Source organism: Haliotis asinina, chromosome 14 (genome assembly GCF_037392515.1).
Source record: "Haliotis asinina isolate JCU_RB_2024 chromosome 14, JCU_Hal_asi_v2, whole genome shotgun sequence".
NCBI classification, from domain to species: Eukaryota; Metazoa; Mollusca; class Gastropoda; order Lepetellida; family Haliotidae; genus Haliotis; species Haliotis asinina.
In genome coordinates, this window is record NC_090293.1 from 11,267,459 (window position 1) to 11,291,165 (window position 23,707).

General features: G+C 41.2%; 1 protein-coding gene across 3 annotated transcripts in view; it reads left to right on the plus strand.

Moving 5' to 3' along the window:
• LOC137261817 (BRD4-interacting chromatin-remodeling complex-associated protein-like) overlaps window positions 1-23,229 on the plus strand; it is a 31,066-nt gene extending 7,837 nt beyond the window's left edge. For 2 of the 3 annotated variants that reach the window (XM_067799600.1, XM_067799601.1), the window contains exons 2-12: window positions 7,174-7,252; window positions 8,138-8,183; window positions 9,121-9,163; window positions 9,471-9,769; window positions 10,305-12,858; window positions 13,504-13,752; window positions 14,566-14,678; window positions 14,974-15,125; window positions 15,692-15,786; window positions 16,367-16,469; window positions 18,159-23,229. In XM_067799600.1, the coding sequence (XP_067655701.1) occupies window positions 7,249-7,252; window positions 8,138-8,183; window positions 9,121-9,163; window positions 9,471-9,769; window positions 10,305-12,858; window positions 13,504-13,752; window positions 14,566-14,678; window positions 14,974-15,125; window positions 15,692-15,786; window positions 16,367-16,469; window positions 18,159-19,837 (5,337 nt within the window). In that variant the 5' untranslated portion in view covers window positions 7,174-7,248 and the 3' untranslated portion in view covers window positions 19,838-23,229. The remainder of the gene's footprint in view (window positions 1-7,173; window positions 7,253-8,137; window positions 8,184-9,120; window positions 9,164-9,470; window positions 9,770-10,304; window positions 12,859-13,503; window positions 13,753-14,565; window positions 14,679-14,973; window positions 15,126-15,691; window positions 15,787-16,366; window positions 16,470-18,158) is intronic. The other variant, XM_067799602.1, reaches the window with a different exon arrangement.
• The last annotated feature ends 478 nt before the right edge of the window (window positions 23,230-23,707 follow it).

Here is a 23,707-nt window from a genome sequence, read left to right on the forward strand (position 1 = left end):
CCTTTTAAAGAACTGTTTTGAAGTTGGGGTTTGTAAATGGCCTCTTGTGTTTATGGCTTTTTAGTAAGTTTGTCATACCATGCCTGTAATGTACAGTATTACTCCAGCTGTATAGGGCCTGTGGCTATTTAATATTCATCATATACGCATGTAAATGTATGATATTTCATGTGCCATAGGCCACTCACAGATATGTACAGGTGTGCCTTTTTGAGAGCACTACAGTTGATTCATCCCCAAAGTCAGTGAATTTCATTTCGCTATTAGCTAGGGTATGGCGGCTGTGATTTAGAAAGGTTGCCTCCTCACTTTTCACAGTGATTTATGAAAATCTTTCCGGTTTCTTAGTCCTCATATTGTTTCATGAATCCTATAGTGTATTACGCAGGTATATATTCAGGACTAAGGATACAGGCGTAATGTATGAGTAAAAATAATGAAAGAGTACCATGTATACACATAGCTTACAAGTCTTGTACATCTAACAAAAGTAAAACATAAAAGCCGAAAAGGTGGTTTAATATTATTAATAACAAACCACATCACTTGCTTGCTTTCACACAAAATATGTCCTCACTCCTTCAAAGTTCTCAGTACACCTCCACTTGCAATAGGGCATTGGGGTAGCCTAGTGGTTAAAGCGTTCGCTCGTCACGCTGAAGACCTGGGTTCGATTCCCCACATGGGTACAATGTGTGAAGCCCATTTTCTGGTGTCCCCCGCGGTGATATTGCTGGAATATTGCTAAAAGCAGCGTAAAACTTAACTCACTGACTCACTCCACTTGCAATATGAGGCGTTACATACACCAACACCCCTTCTCTTCCATCACCACCACACCCACCCAAAAACATTTCCAGTTACCTGTAGCCATGTAATATTGGAGCTCAGTGTTGCCATACGTCCTTTTATGTGATACCACTGATATCATGATAAATCACAGCAGACAAAAAGAAATGATCACCGGAACACTGTTGTTAAACCACACCCTTCATACCTTTTAAAATATTTAGTGCAAAACAATCAGAGTGAATTATCAGTTCTTTTAAATGGAGAAGTGGTTGCTCCCAGTTTCACCTGTATTGATCCTCAGATCGTTAATGGGGAAATTCCACAGCCTTATTTCATATTAACCACACTACTTTATAATATTCTGAAGTAAGAAGTTTAGGATTTAATATTAGAAATACAATGTGCCTTTCAGCATGTCAGAGCTTTTCACAACATGAGCTTCATGTATGTATAGAAATGTACAAGGATGATATAGAAAAACAGAAACAAAAATTATGAAGATCATAACAGTATTCACTGTACCACATTCTTGACAAGAAAGGTAAGGTTCCTGTAATTAAAGTAATTACGAAATTGTAGGTGTCAGTACACTGCACCACGTCATTAATTTTAGGAACAGCATATTCTTTGTCAGGCCCCTTGAAATTTTATTACTACAGGTGCTCTTAGCCCATTAGTTTGTTAATCAGTTTAAAACCCTGAGAGTTAAGGCAACAGGAAAATACTTTTGCCTTTACCATTCCGTCATACTTTTTACTTGGAGGAACTTGACAGTTGAATAATGTCTTGTGAATAAAATAACAAGATCTTGAAGATATAGCAGGGGAGATATTGATGGAGAACTGATAGGCTGGAGATGGAGTTGTACAGTATTCTCTTATGGACTTGAAGGGGAAATAATGTAGTTTAGTTGTCAAAGTGGTTGCTTGTCATACTGATGACCTGGGTTTTATTCCCCCTTTTGATACAGTGTGTGGACAGCATTCTGGCTGGAATACAACTTAAAATACTATGAAACCATACTGACTCACTAACTCAATGACTCACTGACTTGGGGACTTAAGGCATGTGGTTCGATTTCAGAACAGTTTAGCTGACAGGAAGATTTCCATATCTTAGGATTACCAAGTCTTGGTAGTGAGATGGATGTTGGAGCTCTAATGATATATATATTTAAGGTCAGTCTGGAATACTATTCAAAGAAATTAAGGATCAGCAGTGTCATTTCTTACATAAATTAATGTGTCACAACATGCAGATTATTATCAAAATTTGTAATATTCAGGTGGTTGGGTAGATTAACTGTAGTGATTTGAAAGAAATGTTCTTAACTTTTACTGAGTGGTATGCGTAAGCAGTGAGTGCCAGTTTGCAGTTTTCTATCACTTGCATAATCTGGACCTGATTGTGAATAAATTTATTAGTATTGTGTATCACAGATCAGTTTTCGAGGACATCACACAGGATGTAGGTAAATTGCCCTCCAGCTTGAACTCTCAGATCAGCCACAATATCTGGCCCTGTATAAATCAGTGCAACTAGGACATAAACTGCCCTGAGGTTGGAGATTGGCTGTATGGCTTGAAATGGGTTTTTTATCTTGATGTTTTTCTTTATGAAAGAGGAGCCATGACTGATGTGTATACTGGCAACAAGAACCTGTTGTTATTAAGCATGATCGAACACATACTCGGATTAAGGGATCAGTACTTTGTAACTGTGAAGGTGTGGTCAAAAAGTGCCCCCTTAATTTCCAGTGATGGCAGGGTTAGAAATCTGTGGATTTAGATGCAAATCAGTCGATCTTGAGATACGTCTAAATCTGGGGAGAAAATATTTAGGGGGTGAAGGCCCACTTACCAGTGTCAAGTACCCACATCTGTGTCTCTTGGACAATCAGATTTCAAAATGTTATTATGACTTCTTCAGATACATTGTTGCAGCCCTCTAGCTTTTCAGCTGAAATCACTTTAACCTGTTGCCATCTCTGTGATGGTACTATGTTGTGCATTAATTTATGTTAGCTTTAGAGATCAGTGGCTCAGCGGTGTATCTCAAATGTACACACTAGTGGCCTATCACTGATGAGGATATTGTAGATGAGTTTCATGCATGGAAGAAAAATACCAGACCATGTTAAAGGTGTCTCGGCAGAATTTGATGACATAGTCTGTGCTGGAACACCTGACTAGATAGCAAGAGGAGCTCAGTTATCTGTGATGATGTGCCAGGCCAGGCTTTAGACACACTCTGTGGCCTCTGATGACGTGCCAGGCCAGGCTTTAGACACACTCTGTGGCCTCTGATGACGTGCCAGGCCAGGCTTTAGACACACGCTGTGGCCTCTGATGACGTGCCAGGCCAGGCTTTAGACACACTCTGTGGCCTCTGATGACGTGCCAGGCCAGGCTTTAGACACACTTTGTGGCCTCTGATGACATGCCAGGCCAGGCCAGGCTTTAGACACACTCTGTGGCCTCTGATGACATGCCAGGCCAGGCTTTAGACACACTCTGTGGCCTCTGATGACATGCCAGCATATGTAGCATAGTTGACAAGCTCTGTAGCCATTGATGACAACAAACCATGCTGTAGACACACACTGTGGCCTGTGATGGCCTACCAGGATATACTGTTCACAAGCTCTGTGGCCTGTGATGACAGTCTGGCCAGGCTGTAAGCAAGCACTGTGGCCTGTGATGACACACCAGGCTAGGCTGTTGGCAAGCTCTGTGGCCATTGGTGACACCAGGCCATACAGTAGACTAGCTCTGTGGCCTGTGGTGACACTCAAAGCCAGGCTGAGCTGAAGCGATCAATGCATGGACACAGATGCTCACACAAAAACGGCAACAGATGGCTGTATCATATCAGTGCATTTTCATTTACTGGGCCCCAACTGTGACATGTTGTTATAACAGCAGTGGGTGTATAGTGGAAACTGCTTAATCAAGTGGAAGAAACTGAAAAGTGGATTACATGTGGCTGGCTAAAGCCTGTTCATGCAGACCAACTAGCCATGATCTGAGAAAGGCTCGTAGTACCTGGTGACACCAACACTGGGATGATGTAGGGACATCATGAATTCTAATTAATTTTACAACCACTAACCCAAAACCAAAATAAATTATTTACATGATCTTTTCCAAATCTGTAAGAAAGGTGAATCAAGTCTCTCTTTGTAAAGAAATGTGCATGACATTAATATAGATAGGTGAGAATCATTTAAGTGTTGAATATTTGGTAGGACTAAAACTACTATCAGTGGATTATCTATAATAATGTGTAAGTGTGATTTTACGCTCTTTTTAACAATATTCCAGCGCCTGAGTATGCACTAGTGGGTGGATATGTTCGCTATATAAATATCCTATCTCTCTAATACCAAGATAGGGAACACCACAAATGGGCTTCACACATTATACCCTTGTGGGGAATCAAACCCAGGTCTTGGTGTGATGAGCAGACACTTTAACCACTGGGCTACCCCACTGCTCTTTACAGAAGTAACTTTGCAGGAATGAAAAAAGTCTGAAAAATGTAAATATTTCATGTCACTGGTGAGTGGTGACACATTTATGCTGAGGTTAATGACGAAAACAGAATTCTTAATAGAATTAGAAGCAGCCCATGAACAAGGATGTAATTTTGTGTATTGTGTTTTTGAATTCAGACTTAATTTCTTCTGAAGAAGATAATATTGATAACTGTTTTCAAGTGGATAATCGTAAATAGTTCTTCTGATTGTCTGTACTTTTAACTAGAATTATTGCCATAAACGGTGACTATGCTTGTTGTATGAGGCGACTAACGGGATCGGGTGGTCAGACTAACTGACTTGGTTGACACATGTTATCGGTTCCCAATTGTGCAGATCGATGCTCATGTTGTTGATCACTGGATTGTCTGGTCCAGACTCAATTATTTACAGACCATCGCCATATAGCTGGAATATTGCTAAGTGCGACGTAAAACTAAACTCACTCACTCACTCACTCACTTAACTAGAATTAAGACACTGCTTTGGAGCTGATGCAGTAGCAGTACGTCAGCCATTTCCACATACCAAGTCTTTAGGTTATTTTTCATTATGGAAAGATTTTGCAGACACCCAACTCCATGTGACTATGATAGCTTGGTTCTCAGTAGAGTAATGCCTTACATTTTGTACACCTTTGAATGATGCCAGTAAACCAAGGCCTACATAGTAGCATGTGATATACCTAGCAGTGAAATGGAGATAACATGTGATATACCCAGTTTTGATATGGTGATAACTGTTATATACCTGGATATGAGGAATGTTACACGTGAGAAAGAGCCATTGGGCTTATATGGCATATGATATTAAAACTGCCATGTAACTGTCCCTAATCCATTGTCCCCCAAAATGTTTGAAATTCTACTAGCCTTTAAGATATGTTTAACATTAACAGAAATGGTATGAGATAGCAGACCTGGGCTTAGATTTTCAGATCTCTTTTAGCACTAAGATTGTCATAGGGCCATACATTAACATTTACTTCCAACTATCTTGGTGCTAGGAGAGGATTGAAAATCTATAGGTCCTGTGCCTCTCTCCATCCCTGAAACTAAATGTGAATTTTTTATGACACAGCAAATTGCCATTATTCCTTTTCATGAAGGTGTACGCCATTTATAAAATGCTGACTTGACCGTGCTGAAAGAGAAACAATTTTGATCATGGAGATGTGAACTGACACTCATATAATGACCTAATTTGTGGTAAATACCACAAACAATATACTGTGGAACAATATACTACTCAACACTCAACAAGGAATTGAAGAACACTCAATACTTTCACGTCACGGAAGAGGCGAGCCTAGTGGTTAAGGCATTCTCTCGTCGTGCCAAAGACCCGGGTTCCATTCCCCATATGGGCACAATGTGTGTAGCTCATATTATATGTTGCCACCATGAATATCGCTTAAAGCAGCGTAAAACTCCTCCATGTCACTGTACCCACATCGGCAGCAGTAATCCACTCCCTTCTGCCAAATGTGACCTGTGAAGGTCCCAGGATAGAATAGGCCTTCAGCAACCCATGCTTGCCATAAAAGGCGACTATGCTTGTCGTAAGAGGCGACTAATGGGGTTGGGTGGTCAGACTCGATGACTTGGTTGAAACGTCATTGCTTCCCAATTTCCCAATTGCGCAGATCGATGATCACTGGATTGCCTGATCCAGGCTCGATAATTTGCAGACCGCCGCCATATAGCTAGAATATTGCTGAGTGCAGCATAAAACTAAACTCACTCGCTCTGCCAAATGTGTAATAGGTTACTAGTCATTAGGAACCCCTTTTAGCATTAATGAAAGTCACCCTAGCTTGAGCTAATTTCAGCCCTGCTTCAGTGAATGTTTGACAATGGCAATGTCTGCAATTTGCCCAACTGCCAGCCTCCCCACAGCAGTGAATATGCTATCAGTACCATAACTGCTTTAATGTTTACTGTTATCTGTAAACAGCTGAGTTAACTGTAATCAATTAGCCAGAATAATGTATCACCAATTATCAGCTGAGCCAACCCTTATCAATCAGCAGCTGTGATAGCGTATGTCAGATGAGCCGCCACGATAATTTATGGATTCTCTTGTCACAGTTTTGTGTAGGCTGGGCCAGTGTACTTGTTTGGCTTAATGCTATATATCTCGAAGATTCCTCAGTTGAAAGAGGGAAAACACTGAGTTAGGAAAAGGAGGATGAATGAAAGGATATTATTGAATTATTATTTTGAGGAAGATGTTACAAAATATAAATGTGCATTAACTTGATCCACAAATGTATAGAATGGATGCATAAAACATAAATTTTATCTTGATGGATGTACAAGAATATCTGTTGTGCCAAATTCTTGGCAAGAAATATAAAGGTCTCAGTATTTTACAGTACGCTGTTTAGCTACTTGAAAAAGGTTCCCATGAAGGTCCAGGCTAGAATATTGGCCTTTAGTAACCCTTGCTTCTTGTAATTGCACAGACCGATGCTCATGTTGTTGATCACTTGATTGTTTGGTCCAGAGTCGATTATTTACAGACTGTTGCCATATACCTGGAATATTTATGAATGTTGTGTAAAACTAATCTAAACTCACTACTCACTCACTCAAATATTTAAGTCAGCATCCTAAAACTTTTGTAGTATCCTGTATGAAACCCTGATTAATATATATTCCTGCTCAAAACAAGCTCACATTTGTGGAATTGAGATTTCCATGATAATATATTTATTTTCTTTGTTGAACTTTTAAAGTAGAAAGAATGTTGTCTTGAGGGATCAAGAGTTTCCTAAGGTTATGTTCATTATGGTGCATGTTGAAAAGTCTTTTAAGTATTTCATCTCATTTGTATTTCAGAATGACCAAACCAAGTAAAGAAAATGAGGAAAAGAAGGCCCTGGGGGAAACACCACATTGGAACCACTTAAACAGATGTGTAAGTACACCCCAACACGTGTGTAAGTACACCTTTGAACTGGTGTGTAAGTGAACCTTGGACAGGTATGTATGTACACCTTAAATGGTGTGCAAGTACACCTTAAACAAGTATGTGAATACACCATGATCAGGTGTGAGAGTACACCATGAAATGATGTGCAATAGAAGTTAAACAGGTTACATATACCTTAACAGTTGTGTAAGTACACCTTGAGCTGATCTTTTTGTACACCTGTCAGCTAATGTGCAGGAATACCTTAATGTGATGTGTAAGTACACCTCTAACATTGTAAGTACACCTCTAACGTTGTGAGTACACCTCCAACGTAAGTACATAACCAGCGAATGTTCCATGTCATAGCCATTCATCGCCCCTCTAAGGGACATAACTGTTAAGTACTTTTTAACATGTATAGAATCAGTACAGAACTGCTTTGTATCTTCATTCTTCTGAAAATAATCAAGTTTAACCCTCTTGGCTTCCACAATGAAGTTTACACAGAGGTTGAATTTAAGTTTATATTATTAGTTTTATGTTTCTGCTGGTTTGATAAGTCCTCATGTTATTAAGCTCATGTTTATTGACAAACTTGTTACCACTGGGCATTCTTATGATCCCAAGCTTCTCTTACAGAGTGGTGTCCCTTGTGGAATCTAGACACTTTTGATCATGGGTTTGAATCCTGAATTTTGACTGATTGTGTTTCTAGTTATGTCAGTATATATTTGTTCATACATTTCCCGAATGTGATAAATTTCTATGACACATGAAAGATGCTTCACTTCAGGTTTTCCTATCCAGTTATCACACTGGATTTAAATGAATATATGTTCACACTGACAATAAATAAAAGTCACTCACTCACTCACTCTTGTTTTGTAGTTCCCTCTGAGATGGATAATGGCCAGTCAATGCTTGATGTGAACATGTAAGTTGCCACTTCCTACACTCTGCAGTCGTTGCATCAGTTTGTAGATTCATATGACGTTCATGTAGCTCATAGACACGTATAACGTGAACACCTGACCACGATAACGTCCATGATTAGGTTAATGACTACATGACTGAAAAATAAATTTGACATGTTACAGCATGTCAAAATAAATTTTACAACTGTGGTAATGTTCCATTTGTGTAGAAGACCAGTCTACCCCTTGAGCCTCTAGCTCAAAGCCTGAGGCTAGTAAATTTGTTTGGTCTGGTTAGATAATTTGATATAACATATAACATTAGTAAATTCAACTAATAGTGACGCTATGAGCCATGTCAAAGTTTGTCCAAGTCTATCTGCCCCTCAAAGATTTGTGTAACAAATGGCCTTCAGTATCCCATGCTTGTTATAAGAGGCGGACTAATAGAATTGGGTGGTCAGGCTCGCTGACCTGATTACAACATGTCAACGTATTCATTTGCACCGATCAACGCTCATGATGTCAATCACTGGATTTTTTTGGCCAGACTCTGTATTTTACAGCACAGACTGACATCATATAGTTGGAATGTTGCTGAGTGAAGGGTTTAAGGACAATCAAAACAAGATAGGGTTATTCCATATTATGGGGGAGGGGGGGGTGTGTGTGGCATGGCCTAGTGGAATAAGCTGTTTGCTTGTTCACATCCGAGACCTAGGATCATTTCCCTACATGGGTACAGTGTGTGAAGTCCATTTCAAGTGTCCTGATATCGCCACAATATTGCTAAATGTGGCGTAAAACCCAATTCACTCACTCACTCCACAGTAATTTTCTTTTGGATTAGCATACTTGCAGTATATTCAAACTGTGTTCTTTGGTCACGATAACTATATATAACAGTGTACCTTATGATGAATAAAGCCCTGAAACTTTGTCATAATTGTGTTGCAGAGATGCTAACTTGCTGAGTGATTTCTTTGAAGAGAACAATGGCGTAAGTATTTCAGACAGAATCAGTTATTATACAGTACTTTCATGCAAGTTAAACCGTAACATTTAGAGATTGTAGGACTGATTTCATCACAATCATTTTTTGTCTCTTACTTCATATGGGATAAATGGTTATATAGCCCATTGGAAAGACTGTCTGAAGTGGTCATCTGTCAATTAGTGGTAGTGAAGCAGTATCCTATGCCGTATCTTTAAAAACTACATGCCAAGAAATGTTTGGGGAACCCTTTACATTTACAGTGTTACATTTTTATATTTGCTAAACCATTCTATTTTTGTTTTTGCTGCAGGTCCCAAACATCTCTGATGTGGACTGTGCATCATCGGCCTTTGATTGGGCAGATGACTTCATATCCTCTGCCAGCACCCCATATTCAATGGAGGGGGGATCAGAGCAGTCCCCAGCAAATGCAGGTTCCCTGCCAAGTACAAGCCCAGCGTCATCGGTTGTCGAGACGCAGGTGTCCACAACTACCCCGCTTCCTCAGATGGCACAGGTGGTCGTCACGGCAGGAGGGGTCATTCAACAGCTTCCAACCAGCATCTCATCCCAACCAATCCTCCACAAGTCCACCAACATCATACAGGGGTCAGTTTCATGTCACACATTGTGCTTTAATATTTATGTTATGTTATATGTAATATTTTACCCAAGAAGAACACCCAGTATTTGTCATATCACTATAGTTTCTAAAATACCCTGTAAATTTCAGTCCCAGGAAATGTCCACTATATATGCATACCGATTGCTCTTGTTTATCGAGTGTATAAATGTTCTAGTGATGCCTCGCGTTGCAAGTGGAAGCCTTCACAACACAGGTTATTTGTCAATCCTGGTTTGCAAATATTGTGAGAAAAAACCTGACCTGTATTTGGCATTTGTTTTTTAATTTTTGCTGAAACTTTGTTAAAACGTAAACGTACTGTAGTCTTCTGTCCTGTTTTGCTCTGTTATGGGATCCTTGAGCACAAGGGCCCAAATGTTCCCAGTGGTCCAGTTCCCAGATCCACCACAGTATATGTGGCAAAAATGAGTTCTTGATACAGTCATAAAGAAATTAATGTTTGAATCCATGTTTTAAGCACATTCAACCTGCAGTCATCTATGGTGTTTTTTCTTTCAGTATTTCACCAGGGACGCAGCACTTTGTAGTGAAGGCTGATGCTAATGGACAGCTGCAGTTTCAACCCACTCCCGGATCCAGCCCTGCCCCCACCCAGCAGTTCTCAGTACCCTCCCCTGCCATCAGTCGTTCCCTCACCCCCAGCCAGAGCCCCGCCCCCTCATGTTCTCCACATATCAGTCGGTCCATCACGCCGAATCAGCCAATCATTCAACAGGCCCTCTCCTCCAGTCCGTCCCCTAACATCCTCCATCTTGCAACTCCCCAGTCCCAAGCCCAAGTTCAACTCACAAGCACAGTACCAATCCAAAGCATCATTCCGAATCCTAGTCAGAATGCCAGTATTATACCCGGCCAGGCTGTTCTTTCGGGCCATGCCCACAACATTGTCCACACCCAGAACGCTGTTATACAGAACCCGAATGTTGTCAATCTGAACGTTGCCACACATGTGCTGTGCGGCAACTCACAACAAGTAGGTCAACAACCTGCAGCACAGATCCAAAGCAACATCCAAGGTTTGCCTGTGACAGTACAGAACACAGGAGGCATCCAAGGCAATCAAGTCAGTCTACAGGGCACTATTATACAGACCCCTGGAGGAAAAAGCATCCTAATCCCCAACCAACAACTAGGGGGACATCAGATCAACTTGGGTGCTGTGCATCAGCAGGTGCTTCAGGGGCAACAACTCATGCAGAGTGGAGGGACAGCAGTGATTCAGAATACACCTGGAAGTGTGGGGGTGGGGAATGTGATTCGGCTGGCTCCCCAGCCAGGCCAGGACAAAACTGCCAGTGTTGTGCCGCCTAATATTAGTTTAGTGAACATTGGCGGTGCTCAGGGACAGCAGATACTGATTCAGAGAGCACCACATCCTGCTCAAGGGCAACCTCAGAATATCATATTTAGAACAGTACCTCATCCAAATCTCATCCAAATCCAAGGGAGCCAAGCTGGTCAGGCAAATCTCCAAGGGACCTCCCTCCAGACTGCTTCCCAGATCTCCCAGCAAATCCTCAATCAGGCCACATCACAGAGTGTGCAGTACCAGCAGGTGCTCCCTGGTGGGACCCAGCCCCAGCAGGTGAAGCTGGTGGGTGGGCAGGGCTCCCATCCCACATCACAGGGAGTGACCCTCAACCTGGCGGGCCAGAGTTTGAACCTTTTATCAGGACAGAACATCAACCTGCAACAGATTCAAGGACTGGCGACAAGTAGTGTAGGCTCCATGCAGGGTGTTCAAGGGGTACAAGGCATTCAGCTTCAGCAAAATGGCAGTCAGTATATTGTGCAACCAGCTCCTACTCAGCTTGGCACTCAGCCACAGACTGTGAATGTGTCAAGCATCAACCAATCCACAAACATTGTGTCAAAAGCTTTGATCTCATCCGGCTTAAGTCAGGTAATAAATACTCAGATTAAACAAGGCCAGGAGCCGAAAAGTTCAAATACAGGGTCCGATAGCCCAGCAGTTACGACCACCAGCAAGAGTAAGTCAAAGAAGTCTAAGAGTAACCCTGATGGTCAAGTGAAAGGCTCTCCTCAACAGCTGGCCCAGAATTTTCAGAAGATTCAGATCCCCATATCGCAGTTCATAGCAACGGCATCCAATGCTGCAGGCATCCACACAGCTCAGTCCACGCCCACCGCCGTCACCACTACTGTCACTCAGGCCATGGTGCAGGTACCAGCTCAGCTTACGCTGGCAAATACACTATCTGGATCACAGATTGTGTCCTCCGTTCAGTCTAAGAGCTCTGTGGGCATAATATCAACCCCATCATCATCCCAGATAAAGATCCAGCCCCAGGTTATCAAGTCTGGGCCACCCAATGTCACATTAACCCCCCAGGGGGCAACGTTTCAGACTAGCAATACCGACCCGCTGAAACTACAGAGGGTGCAGCTAGAAATTAACAAACTGTTGAATCAGCCAAATCTTACACAAGACCAAATTCAGAAACTTAGTAATCTTCAGCAGTGTCTAAAGGATTCATACCCCTCCAGTGTTGTTCAGACTTCCCAGCCAAACACTGGAACTGTTTCTCCAAAACCTATCAAACCTTTAGTGCAGACTTCCCTGACTGCCCAGCCAATGGTAGGGCAGCCACCCATAGCTCAACCTCAAGTTGTTGTTGCAACTGCGCCAACGCAGATAAAGACTGAGCCGGGTACACAGCCAATTTCATTGCAGTCCATCGTCAGTCAACCGAGTATAGTAGTCCAGTCTCAAGCGGGTGGAACCGGAGTTATCCAGTTAGCAGTGCCCCAGCAAACTACAGTTACAGCTTCAGCAACACAGATGATCACAACAGTTGCTCAAACAGGCCAACCACAGTATTTGCAAACCGTGATAAAACATGGGTCTCCAACCAAGACCATTAAGATGGCACCAGGGGGGACAACCCAGGTCATTCAGATTCAGAGTGCCCCTGTAACCACAGCCACGCCCACACGACCTGCTGTACCTGCAGGCACAACGGTCATCAGGACTCCACCTCCGGGGAAAATGCCAATATCTGCCACTCCATCGCTGCCAACACAGATTAAGGTAAGTCTAGTGATCACATGTAGTTGTGTCTGAGTGCGTGGTACACTGTTGGCTCTCTGTTCTTGGGCTACGATAATTGTCAAAGGGAATAGGGCCCACACTTTATGGAACCTTTCAACCTAAGCTAGACCTACGCCTCATCAAAGTTGAATTTGGTCAAACCTGTGTTACCTATTATGCCCATTCTGACAGAGAGATGCATGGAGTTTTGAGCCAATCAGTTGTCAGCTTTCTAAAGTGATTTGGTTTTACTTAATTTTACAACCTTATTTTCTAAAGAGTAATTTTTTTAAATGAATACGTTCAGTGGCATTTGCCAGTGCAATGCTTGAGGACCTATATAAGTTGTCATGGATTGTATTCCTTAGTCGTGACTGAAATTGCAATTTGCAATTATGGGATGCTAATTTTTAGATATTAGCCTCAAGATCCATATAACTGATGCTTCCTTGTTTGGTCATTTGGGGCGCTGTGGTTAAAACTTTCGTTCATCTTGTCAAAGACCTGGGTTCGCTCCCCACATAGGTACAATGTGTGAAACACATTTCTGTTTTCCCCAGCTGTGTGATACTGCTAGAATATTGCTAAAATCAGCCTAAAACAAAACCATACTCAGTTACTCACTCGGTCATTTCCTTGACACAGATAGCCAATCAGATGCTGACTCTGAACCTGACCTCGCAGCAGAAGGAGAAGTTGCAGCAGCATCTTGGCCGCATGACCATGGAGCAGCAGGAATTGTTCCTGAAGCAGCAGCAGCACACACTGCTGAAGCTGCAGCAGCAACAACAGCAGATACACCAGCAGATCCAGGTGATCCGAACTACATCACCGCAGACCAAGCCTCAGCTGCTCGTAGCAAACCCGCCAGGCAAAATACCCATCACTGTACAGGTACGTAGAACTCGCCCACCTGTCCGCCCTTCCTACCTGCAAGGTATGTATTGCTCAGGTTACATAGAACCCATCCACCATCATTGTCAGATATGTAGAACCTGTCCATTCACTAGGAACAGTACCCATTACCCTGCTATTCTCTGAACTCAGGGATGTAGTCTGGTGGTTAAAGTGTTTGCTCGCTACGCCAAAGTCTCGAGTTCGATTGATTCCCTACTTGAGTATAATGTGTGAAGCCTACTTCAGGTATCCCCTGCTGTGACATTTTTCCTGGAATATTCCTAAAAGTGGCATAAAGTTAAACTCAATCACTCACTTGTAACACTTGCTTGTTGTACAAGTACATAAAACCCATCTATTCAACTGGAACAATACCCATCACTGTACATGTACTTGTGCGATCTCTACTCTTGACATAGTACCAACTACAATATGCATTACTGTTCATGAACTTTGGCCCACGTTGCCAAAAACATTGTTCATGTCGTTTCTGTACCCCTTTTCTTCCTAAGACCAACAACACCATGCATGATTCCACTATTACTTTTACTTTGGGTAGATGGATTTATGATGCCATTAAGGTAGAGGGAAAATGTTATATTTGGGATTGTTGGGATGAGTCCCAACTGGGATTCAAACCCACACCCTCAGAGTGAGAACACAAGGTCAGACACCAACCTGTTAAGCCATTGTGGGTGTAATGCCAGATGAAGCATATGCTATTTGGTAGATTTTTTGTCCTAGTCACTCACGTTGGCATCTTGTAATGTCAGTGTTTATAGCTACAGTATCATGTTGTTTTCCTTTCAGCAAATAGACAAGGGCATCAACCAGATTAAAGTGGGCGTGGATGCTGTGCAGACCAGCACACCCAACCGCCCCACAAAAAGGCCTGCCCCCTCAGAGGTGCCAAAGGGAACACTGTAAGTATAGGAAAGTTTAAGTTTCAGTAGCGACTGGCACTGTCTTGTTGTTTCCAGTTAATGATTTTAACGTTATTGTTGCTACAGAGGACAAGGTATGAGGGTGAATGAACACGACAGGTTTGAAATTCACGCTTTGTTTCTTTTATTTCTGTCTTTTGAAACCAGAGTACAGTAACAATTGATGTTTTTGCATTCCATTTGATACTGTAAAGTTGCAGTTTACAATAAAGTCACCATGACAGAACATGTGACTGTTTTGACCCGTAGTGCTGAAGCTATCTTGTCTTGACAGCAGTATTCACCAGCAGTTAGGGAAGGACCAGCAGCATGCTGTCAATCCAGACACCAAGTCTCCATTTAAAGATTACAAGGAAGCATGTCGAAGATTGCTGCGTTATCACGTCTTTCAGCACCATGGGCCCAAGCAAGATGCGTTCAAGAAAGGTGTGTTTGCTACTACTCAGAATGGCATACTCTGAAGATTTCATATCTGGTAGTGAGGACTTAGATTTTTAAGATTCTCATAGCACTAAGATAGGGACAAGTCAGTGTTAAGTCTCTTAGCGCTGAGATAGTCAAAAGTTAATGTTAATGTATGGCACCTTCGACTATCTTAGTGCAAAGAGAGCTTAAAATATCAAGGCTCAGGGATGTTTATAAAAAAGACCTCAGACTTAGCCTAAAATGCCAGTATACTGGTGGGTAGGGTTAAAAAAAAATCCAGTGTTGTAGTACATTTAGGGATATGACTCTCTAACAATTTAATAATTGAATATATTACGTTTCAATTGTAGTTATTAGTCATTTTATCATGTACCCTTATAGAAAAACAACAGTAATTTGCATCCATGTATTTTGCATGTATTAAACTGGTTAAAGGGAGCTAACCCATTGTGAACTTTTTATTGACCTTTCAATATAGGTTTATTTTGTCAGTGATTTATAAGATATTCCTTGATTTCATCTCTTGCTTAGATTATATGATGTGTAGAGTTTGTTTTCCTTTGCAGCGGAGACTTTATTTGATACAGTGTCAGAAGACCTGTTGAAGCGAAGTCATACAATGATGAACAAATACAGACTGCTGCTCCTTGAGGAGAGCATGGTAGGTGTTGTCGTCGTTCGGAACAGGGGTTTGGTTTGTATAAAGGAGGGTGTCACCTGTAGGTACTGTAGGAGGGAGTGTGTGGTCTGTAGGTAGATTGGCATGGTCTGTTGTAGGGAGGGTTTGGTCTGTAGGTAGATGGGTGTGGTCTGTAGGAGGAAGGGTGTGGTCTATAGGTAGATAGGCATGGTCTGCTGTTGTATTTAGATTTACACTTTGCATAGTGGTGTGGTCTGTTGACCAACATCAAATGGAGGGGTGTGACTGTAGGTAGAGGGGCATGGTGTGCAGTTGTATTTAGATTGACACTTGGTATAGGGGTGTAGTCTGTTGGTCGACCGTAAATGGAAGGGTGTGGTCTGTATGTAGATGAGCATGGTGTGTTGCTGCATCTTGGTTGACTCTTGTACAAGTATTTTTATGCCCTATGAAGGTGTTTAAGTGAAATCCAGTAAATTAAGCCCATTCCCAATGGCCCTCATTGAGCTTGAGTAAACCCGAGTGGTCACAAAATAGCACAAGAATAATGTAAGAGTTGCCTTACCATCAGCTAATGCCTGTGAGCGTCTTGTGTTTACAGAGAGATCGACCATCTGCCGAGATGGTCATGATCCAGCGCATGCTCAATCAAGATCTCACAGCTGTCATCAAGAAAGAGAAAGAAGTAATCAAGACTGATCCAGGTACAATGTCTTTGTCGTCTATAACATCTGGTCGCAACATCCCCAACTATTTCAGCTTTTTAATTGTGGTGGGCTAACCAAGTAATTCAGTTATCCACGTCTGCAATATTTTGTCCAAAGCAAATCACCTAAACTATTCATGATAACTTAACCAAACTTGGTACACATGTCAAGTATGATCCCTTTTGGGGGTTAGACCCAGATATGAAGTGTATTTTTGTGGTTTCCATGGAAACATAACTTAGGGTGTCACTAAGAGGTGTCATCTTGTCTGGAGCAGATCTCCAAGACTATTCATGCTAGCTTCATCAAACTTCGTACATATGTGAAACATGATCACCAGATGTGCCTTTTGGGGATTAGACCCAGATATCAATATTATGTTTTTGGGATTCCATGAAAGCATATCTTAGACTTTTTCCACGGAAACATGACTGAGGCTGTGAATATGACGATGATGAGGATGTCATCTTGTCTGGAGCAGATTGTCCAAACTATATATTCTAGCTTCATCAAACTTGGTACATATGTCAAGCATGATCCCTAGATGTGCCTTTGGGGATTGGACCCAGATATTGATTTTAGTTTTTGCGGTTTTCATGGAAACATGACTTAGGCGGTGGCTTTGAGAATGTCACCTTGTCTGGAGCAGATCTCCTTTATCTTTAATTAACTTGGCACACATGTTTGTCATCTTCACCATGATCTGTAGATATGCCTCTTGGGGATACATCAGTGTGTGAATTGTATTTTTTTGTGTGTGGTTTTCATGACATCATGACAACAAGTTTGACTTTGAAATTGGTAGTTGTACTCTTTTCCAGAGCATCACTTTAAAACCGTTCACTATTTCTTCACCAGACTTGGCACATAAATAGGTCTGGTGGTGTAGTGATGCCTTCTGTTAGGTTTTGGATAACTGAATAAAATATTTTTTTTTGCATTTCCATAGTAACAAATTGAACCTTGACTGAATTTGTTGGTAGTGTTCTTTTCCAGAGCAGAACTGTAAAACTTGCAATGCTGTCCTTCCACTCTGCCATATGCACACCAAAACATTCATATAGTAAACAAAAAGATTTAGGTAAATTTTGTAGTTATGAATGATGATGAGCATTCTTGCTGTCCACAGTGTGTGAAGCATTTTTCATGTGTCCCCAGGCGTGAGTGATATTGCTGGAACATTGTGAAAAGCCATGTAATTTCCTCGTTCACTCACTCACTCACTCACTCACTTTCACTCATTGAGCTGAGGGTTGGTGATTGTTCTTGACACAGTTATCATCCAGCTTATAAAGATCATTTGGCTTCATAATAACAGTTGCTTAGATTGAGTGATGAATACAATAAAAAGGTAATAAAACAAATGTCCCTACACCGTACATCTTCATGCATCTCTTGAGATGTTATTCTTGTCCTTGGATGAAAGAACTTGATGAATCCTCTGGTCTGAGATTTGACAAATTCAGAAATGACAAGGGAGATTTCCTTGTTGACAACCACAGTTACAATTTAATTCAGTTCTAAGTTTGGTTTGTAAAATTTACAGTTTATCTGTGAATGTGAAAGTCTTAGGCCCCAAATTTGTTACTTGTTCACAGTTTTATTTAGGGTAAAATTAAGTCTTATACAGGATATTATTCCGTATGCTATCAGAAACAGTTGACAGACATGGTTGTCATGTTGCAGATTCCTTCGTGCCAATGCCGACCAAGTACTTAAAGAAGGAAAAGAAGGAAGAAGCTAGTGCTGACGAAACAAGTGCTCTAGATACATCTGCTGTCAAGTCGGAGACTTTCACAGAGTCCGAGTATAGTGATCGCGAAATGTCCGAGTCTCTGCATCATAGCTCAGCAGATTCAGAGCGGATGTCTGTCAAATCGTCACCAATTGTACCCCCTGGCAAAGTTAAGTTAGTGATCAGGAACGACGGGCGTGGGTTTACCAGTAGCCTCAAAACAAAAACTCCTGTGAAAACTGAACCACCGAGTCCACGGTGTGGTCAGGTTACTCCTGAGGAGACGCCTCCGAGGGATGTGGTGAAGGGAGAATCTCTGTATATAAATGAATTCCAGACGGACCATTATGCAGACGAGAGAGACGATTTGAATATGTCCGGAGAGAGGGGGGATGAGAGTGGTAATGTTCTGAGTCAGGAATTGTCAAGTGCTAATGCCAGCAGTGATCTTGATGCTACAGACTTACAGACTGGATTAAGTGAACCCAGCTTCCAGGCTCAGTTGGCCCAAAGTAATGTGAGTGAACCAGGTGTGGCGGAAAGACTTCAGACATTCCATCATTCTGGGGATGACCCGTTACTAAAGGTAAAGGGTAGTCCTGTAGTGTCTGGTGTGTCGACGGACTCTCGGCTTGACATGCAGCAGCCTCAGTACAGTGATATCAGCATTACAGACGTTTCGGGGGAGTATCCCAGTGTCCTCTCCCCCATCCAAAAACCTCTTGATTCAGGAGGAACAGTTTTAGGGGAGTTCACTTCTCATATCCCAGATGACTTTGATCCCAGCAGTTTTGATTTCCCGGAAGCGCTGACAGGAAACCTGTGCTCGCAACCGGCTTCTGTGTCGACAGGGACAGAACCTGCTCAGAGTGCATTTAGTAGTATTACAGCTGATGACGGGTTTCATCATCAAATGGATTTAGGTAGCAACAGGACCAATCCTCTGAATGAGGCCTCCACTGCTGCTGCTGTTGCTGCTGCCGCCCATGATGTGTATGACAGTGATGATGATGTTATGTCCTTCACGGCCAATCCCCGCCCCCTCACTGCTGCCCCCCAAGAACATGTAGAGGAAATAGACAATGCTGTATCCAGCATTATGGACTTTGATGATGTTAGTAGCGACGGTAATGTTGCCGATCTATCTACAATATCCTCTGAGAAGGATCTCGGATCAAACGCAGATGTTCTCACAAGTAAAGATCTCCCTCAAAATGAGATGATGTTTTCTCCAGAAAGTGGGCCTTGTAATTCACAGGATGAAAACAATCCGTCTGATGGAATTGAACTAGATGCCTCTTTCGAATCTGATGGCAACGACCCTCAAAACCATATGATGAATGCTCAAATGCAATGTGCTATTGATAGCATTCTGAGTTTAAACCCAAGTGAGGAGCCACCAACGGCAGCCGACTTTATGGACCAGTCAGGTAGCATGACCAGTTTCTATGACAACCAGCTGACGGAAGTGACGGACACCAGTCAGGATGAGAGTGAATATTTTGGTGAGGAACCTGGTGGCGAGTCTGAGGACAAGCCGGATGAGTCAGGTTCGGCAGAGGATAAGGATGGTGGAGAAACTTCAATGGAGGATGATCTTGATGCTGCTGTGCAAAGCATATTAATGTGAAGCGGTGCTACTTTCTAGGGCTCAGTGTACAACATGGTTGGCAGGGTGTTTAGTCTCTGACATCCCAGGAAATACTGCTTAGTGCTAGAATTGTTACTTGAATATGGTCCAAAATGCTGAAGAATGTAATTGGATGCCTTTGTAAAATCATAATAATTAATTTTTCTACATCACTACAAAATTTGAGAAAAAGCTTTCTACCAGTCCTTTAACCTGTTCCATGACAATCTGTGCAAGTTCTCGAAAGTGAAACTGTGATTTGGTGAAATCATATAATTTAATGCTTTGACAATCTTGTTCCATACCTTTCTATATGTTCGAAGGGCTGAGATTAAGCTGTATCTTTAGATTTTCCTTGGGGCTTGCTTAGTATCAGTAAAATAATGGTTCCTAACCAAACAAATATGTTTGAATGTCAAAAGACAATAGAAACTATGTATTGTTTCCTACTTTACTTGGTGAGACAAAAAACCGTTGGCAAATATTAGTCACAAGCCTTGACAAATATTGCTGTCAAACCGTCAGTCCTTGGTGACATGTCCCATAATACTCTGCACTTTCTACAGTGAGAAGAAAAGTTTCATTAGTGAGAAGGGCCATGTTTGCCCTGTAGGTAACCTGTAATTTTTAAAAATTGTTTTCTGAATTATAAGACATGTACACATGATGGACAAACTGCCACTTAGCTCTCTTATGTGCTGTGTTAAGCAGCTTACAAGCAAAAGATAAGCGAAAAACAGTCTTTGATTTGAGACTAGCACATATTCCTATTTTGGGTTGAAGTTTGATTTATTAGTGAATATTAGGACTAATTATGGACACTAATGAGGCAGTATTTCCTGAAATGACGAAGCTCGTCCTGTCGCCAACATGCAAACCTAGCTACTTAACATATGAGAAAATTATTCCATTTCATTTATTTTATGTGCCATTATGAATGTTAACAAGCACAATAAGCGTGTCAATACAAATCGCAAATTTGAGACATTTCACACTTGAAATACTTCATGGCATAGTTTAGTATGTAGGATAAGTAAATATTTTTTTGTAGGTTTTCATAGGCTGTCATGGTTCTTTTGCTGAAGTACAGAAAAGTATTTTTTTCTTCAAGTGGAAAAGAAACACATCTGAAAAAATGTTTAATTTCCAGAATCTACAAACTAGAGTAACATGTATGGTCTAGGCACGCCCAGAACAATGAAATGAAATTGTGTATTTGGGTTGTATTTGAGTTTTTTTGGTAGGTTTTCAATTAAATCTTGTCCGAGGTCATATTTCATGTAGTCAGCAGTCTTAACATGGCGACCAAGTGCAATAAGACAGGATGTTGATTGGATCAGGAGGCAAGTACGATGTTAGTATTTGATAGAAAAAGAAATACTTTAGCTATCGCTGTTTAGTCAAATTGTGAAGATATTGTCTCATGAAACATGAAATTGACACATGAAACCTTTAATTTGAAATGCTCATTTTGTTTGTGGGAATTGTCATTTGTAATCTGTGTTCAAGCTGTGTTATCTCCCTTTAGTTTGTAATTTAGTTTGAGAAATAAAGAAACATTTGCTACTATTAAGCAATTATGCTTGGCATTTCAACGTTACTTTAAGTAGAAAGGCATCCTATTGAAGTATCAAGGAGTTTACTACAAAGTAATTACATGATAGCAGAAATAATATGGTATCATGCCAAGCCGGATTTGATATGGCGCGCAGACACCTTAAGTGGATAAGAACTATTTTTCAGTCTTGGGTTATTTTTGGACATTTATGAGATGAAGGGAGTCAATGAATGAATGTTGTGTCAATAAGCAAAGGCATAGTTCTTAAAAAGTCAATAGTCTCCGGTGAAATATTTCCTTCAATTTGCTTAATACCCACCTATCTCATCTTGAAAGTCTCGATTTTCACAATGAAATAATTGTTCCACAGTAAAGAAAATGTTTTCCAGAATGAAAGAAAAAGTTTGAGAGGAACCAATTTTCATATGGGATTACAATGATAATATGAAGAATTGTGTGTTCTTTAACTTTTGTACATGTGAGTAGTACATGTGCTGTATTCCACCTGTCCAGGTGTGTCATGTCATACCTGTGATGTGGAGTTTCACTGAAGTGGTAAGGTTTCATCACTTGATGAAGGTGTCTAAGGGGTAATGCATTTGCTCGTCACTGAAGGCTTAGGTTCAATTCCTCACATGAATGCATTGCATGATGCCCATTTCTGGTGTCCCCCACCGTGATATTGATGGACTATTGCTAAAAGCGGAGTAAAACAATCTCGCTCACTCATCACTTCAGCTTGTCTGAACATTAAACAGACAGACTCTTACGTAAGTAGTATACTATCTGAGGCACCTCTAAACCAAACTCACCCCGCCATTGAGGAGGCCCTGGTGTTTCTAAAACACCATGCTGTGATATGTAAGCCTAAGTATTTCTAAAACAACAACATCAGTGTCAGCGATTTATAATCTGAATATGGTATTTTGTTGGAAAATTTGAAAAATACGTATAATTCTTTCAAAAAGTATCGGACAGTATTCGAAGCAGCCCTACTTTGATAGCTTTCGCTATGATCATTTATGGAGGATACACGTGTTCACGATATAAGAAGTTCTATTTAAACAAACAAGACAGACCGTGGCAGAGTGAGAGCATGAGTAAGAGAGGTTTTGTGCCTCTTTTAGCCATTATTCAGGAACAACTGAAAGGTTTAGTGGTGGCACATGTGTTAGCTTTAACCATTGTCAGGCGAGTTCACTTAAGAGGGGAAAATTGATGAGCTATCTGGAGAAATAGATTTAGGATACAGGCTAACTGAAATCCTGCCATTCTTCATCTTATTTGTCTCCAAAGTCTTAGGTCTTTGAAACTCTTCTAGAGGCTCGAGCCTTGTCGAGATTCTGTCTTCTTGGATCAGTTTCGGAATCGGCCCCCCTTGATCCCCCGCTGTGAAAGACCCTGAAAATGTTGGATGTAAGTAGTGTATAATAGTAGATGTCAGTATCTATTTGATTCTCATTCCGCGAAGTAGCTGTGTGAGAGGCCAAAACGTGTTCACTTGGCAGTTCATCAATGCGAGTGTTATGTTTTCTTGGGAAAACTATATTTGCGTTTGCATATCATTTTGTATATTTATTTCTGCCTTTGATTTCATAGCATCTGTGTCATTTGTGTAGTGATGAGAGGTATACAATTTGTGTAGAGTATAAATTTTTAACTCCCTCTAGGGAACATTGTAAATGATTCTATGTTGTGATGACTCCCAATATTGGCAGGTTTAATGCATGTAATTGTGAAGTAGCGTCCAGCTCATACAATGATGACATTGTTGATACATGTATTTATATTTTGTGTAAGCCTTATTTGTACAACTAAAATATCTATGACAGTAGTCGTTGTGTTTGTGTTTGTTTTAAGTTGTCGGTGTTGTTCATCAACATTCATGCCGTGGGGTAGCCCAGTGGTTAAAGCGTTAGCTCTTTACACAGAAGATGTGGGTTCAAATCTTCACATGGGTACATTGTGTGAAGCCCAATTACAGTGTCCCCTGCGGTGGTATTGCTACAGGCACACGTGTCCCTTACTGCTTGACAAGTATTAGATGACCCACGACCTGACAAATGACCACAATTTGCATAAGCTGGAACGCCCTCTAGAACATTCTATTTGAAACGAGTGAAACAGGTCTAAATATTGAAAAGTTCAATTTCCTCCTGCGAATCGTGTCGTGATGATGTTTTGCTGAACTAAATCGCTCTACGAGACACGTGTTCAACAGTAGCGATATTGATTTCACGCCACGGTCAGCATGTATTGCACGTGCTTAATCACCAATCTACTTGTAACAACCAAATGTATTCGTCCAGATT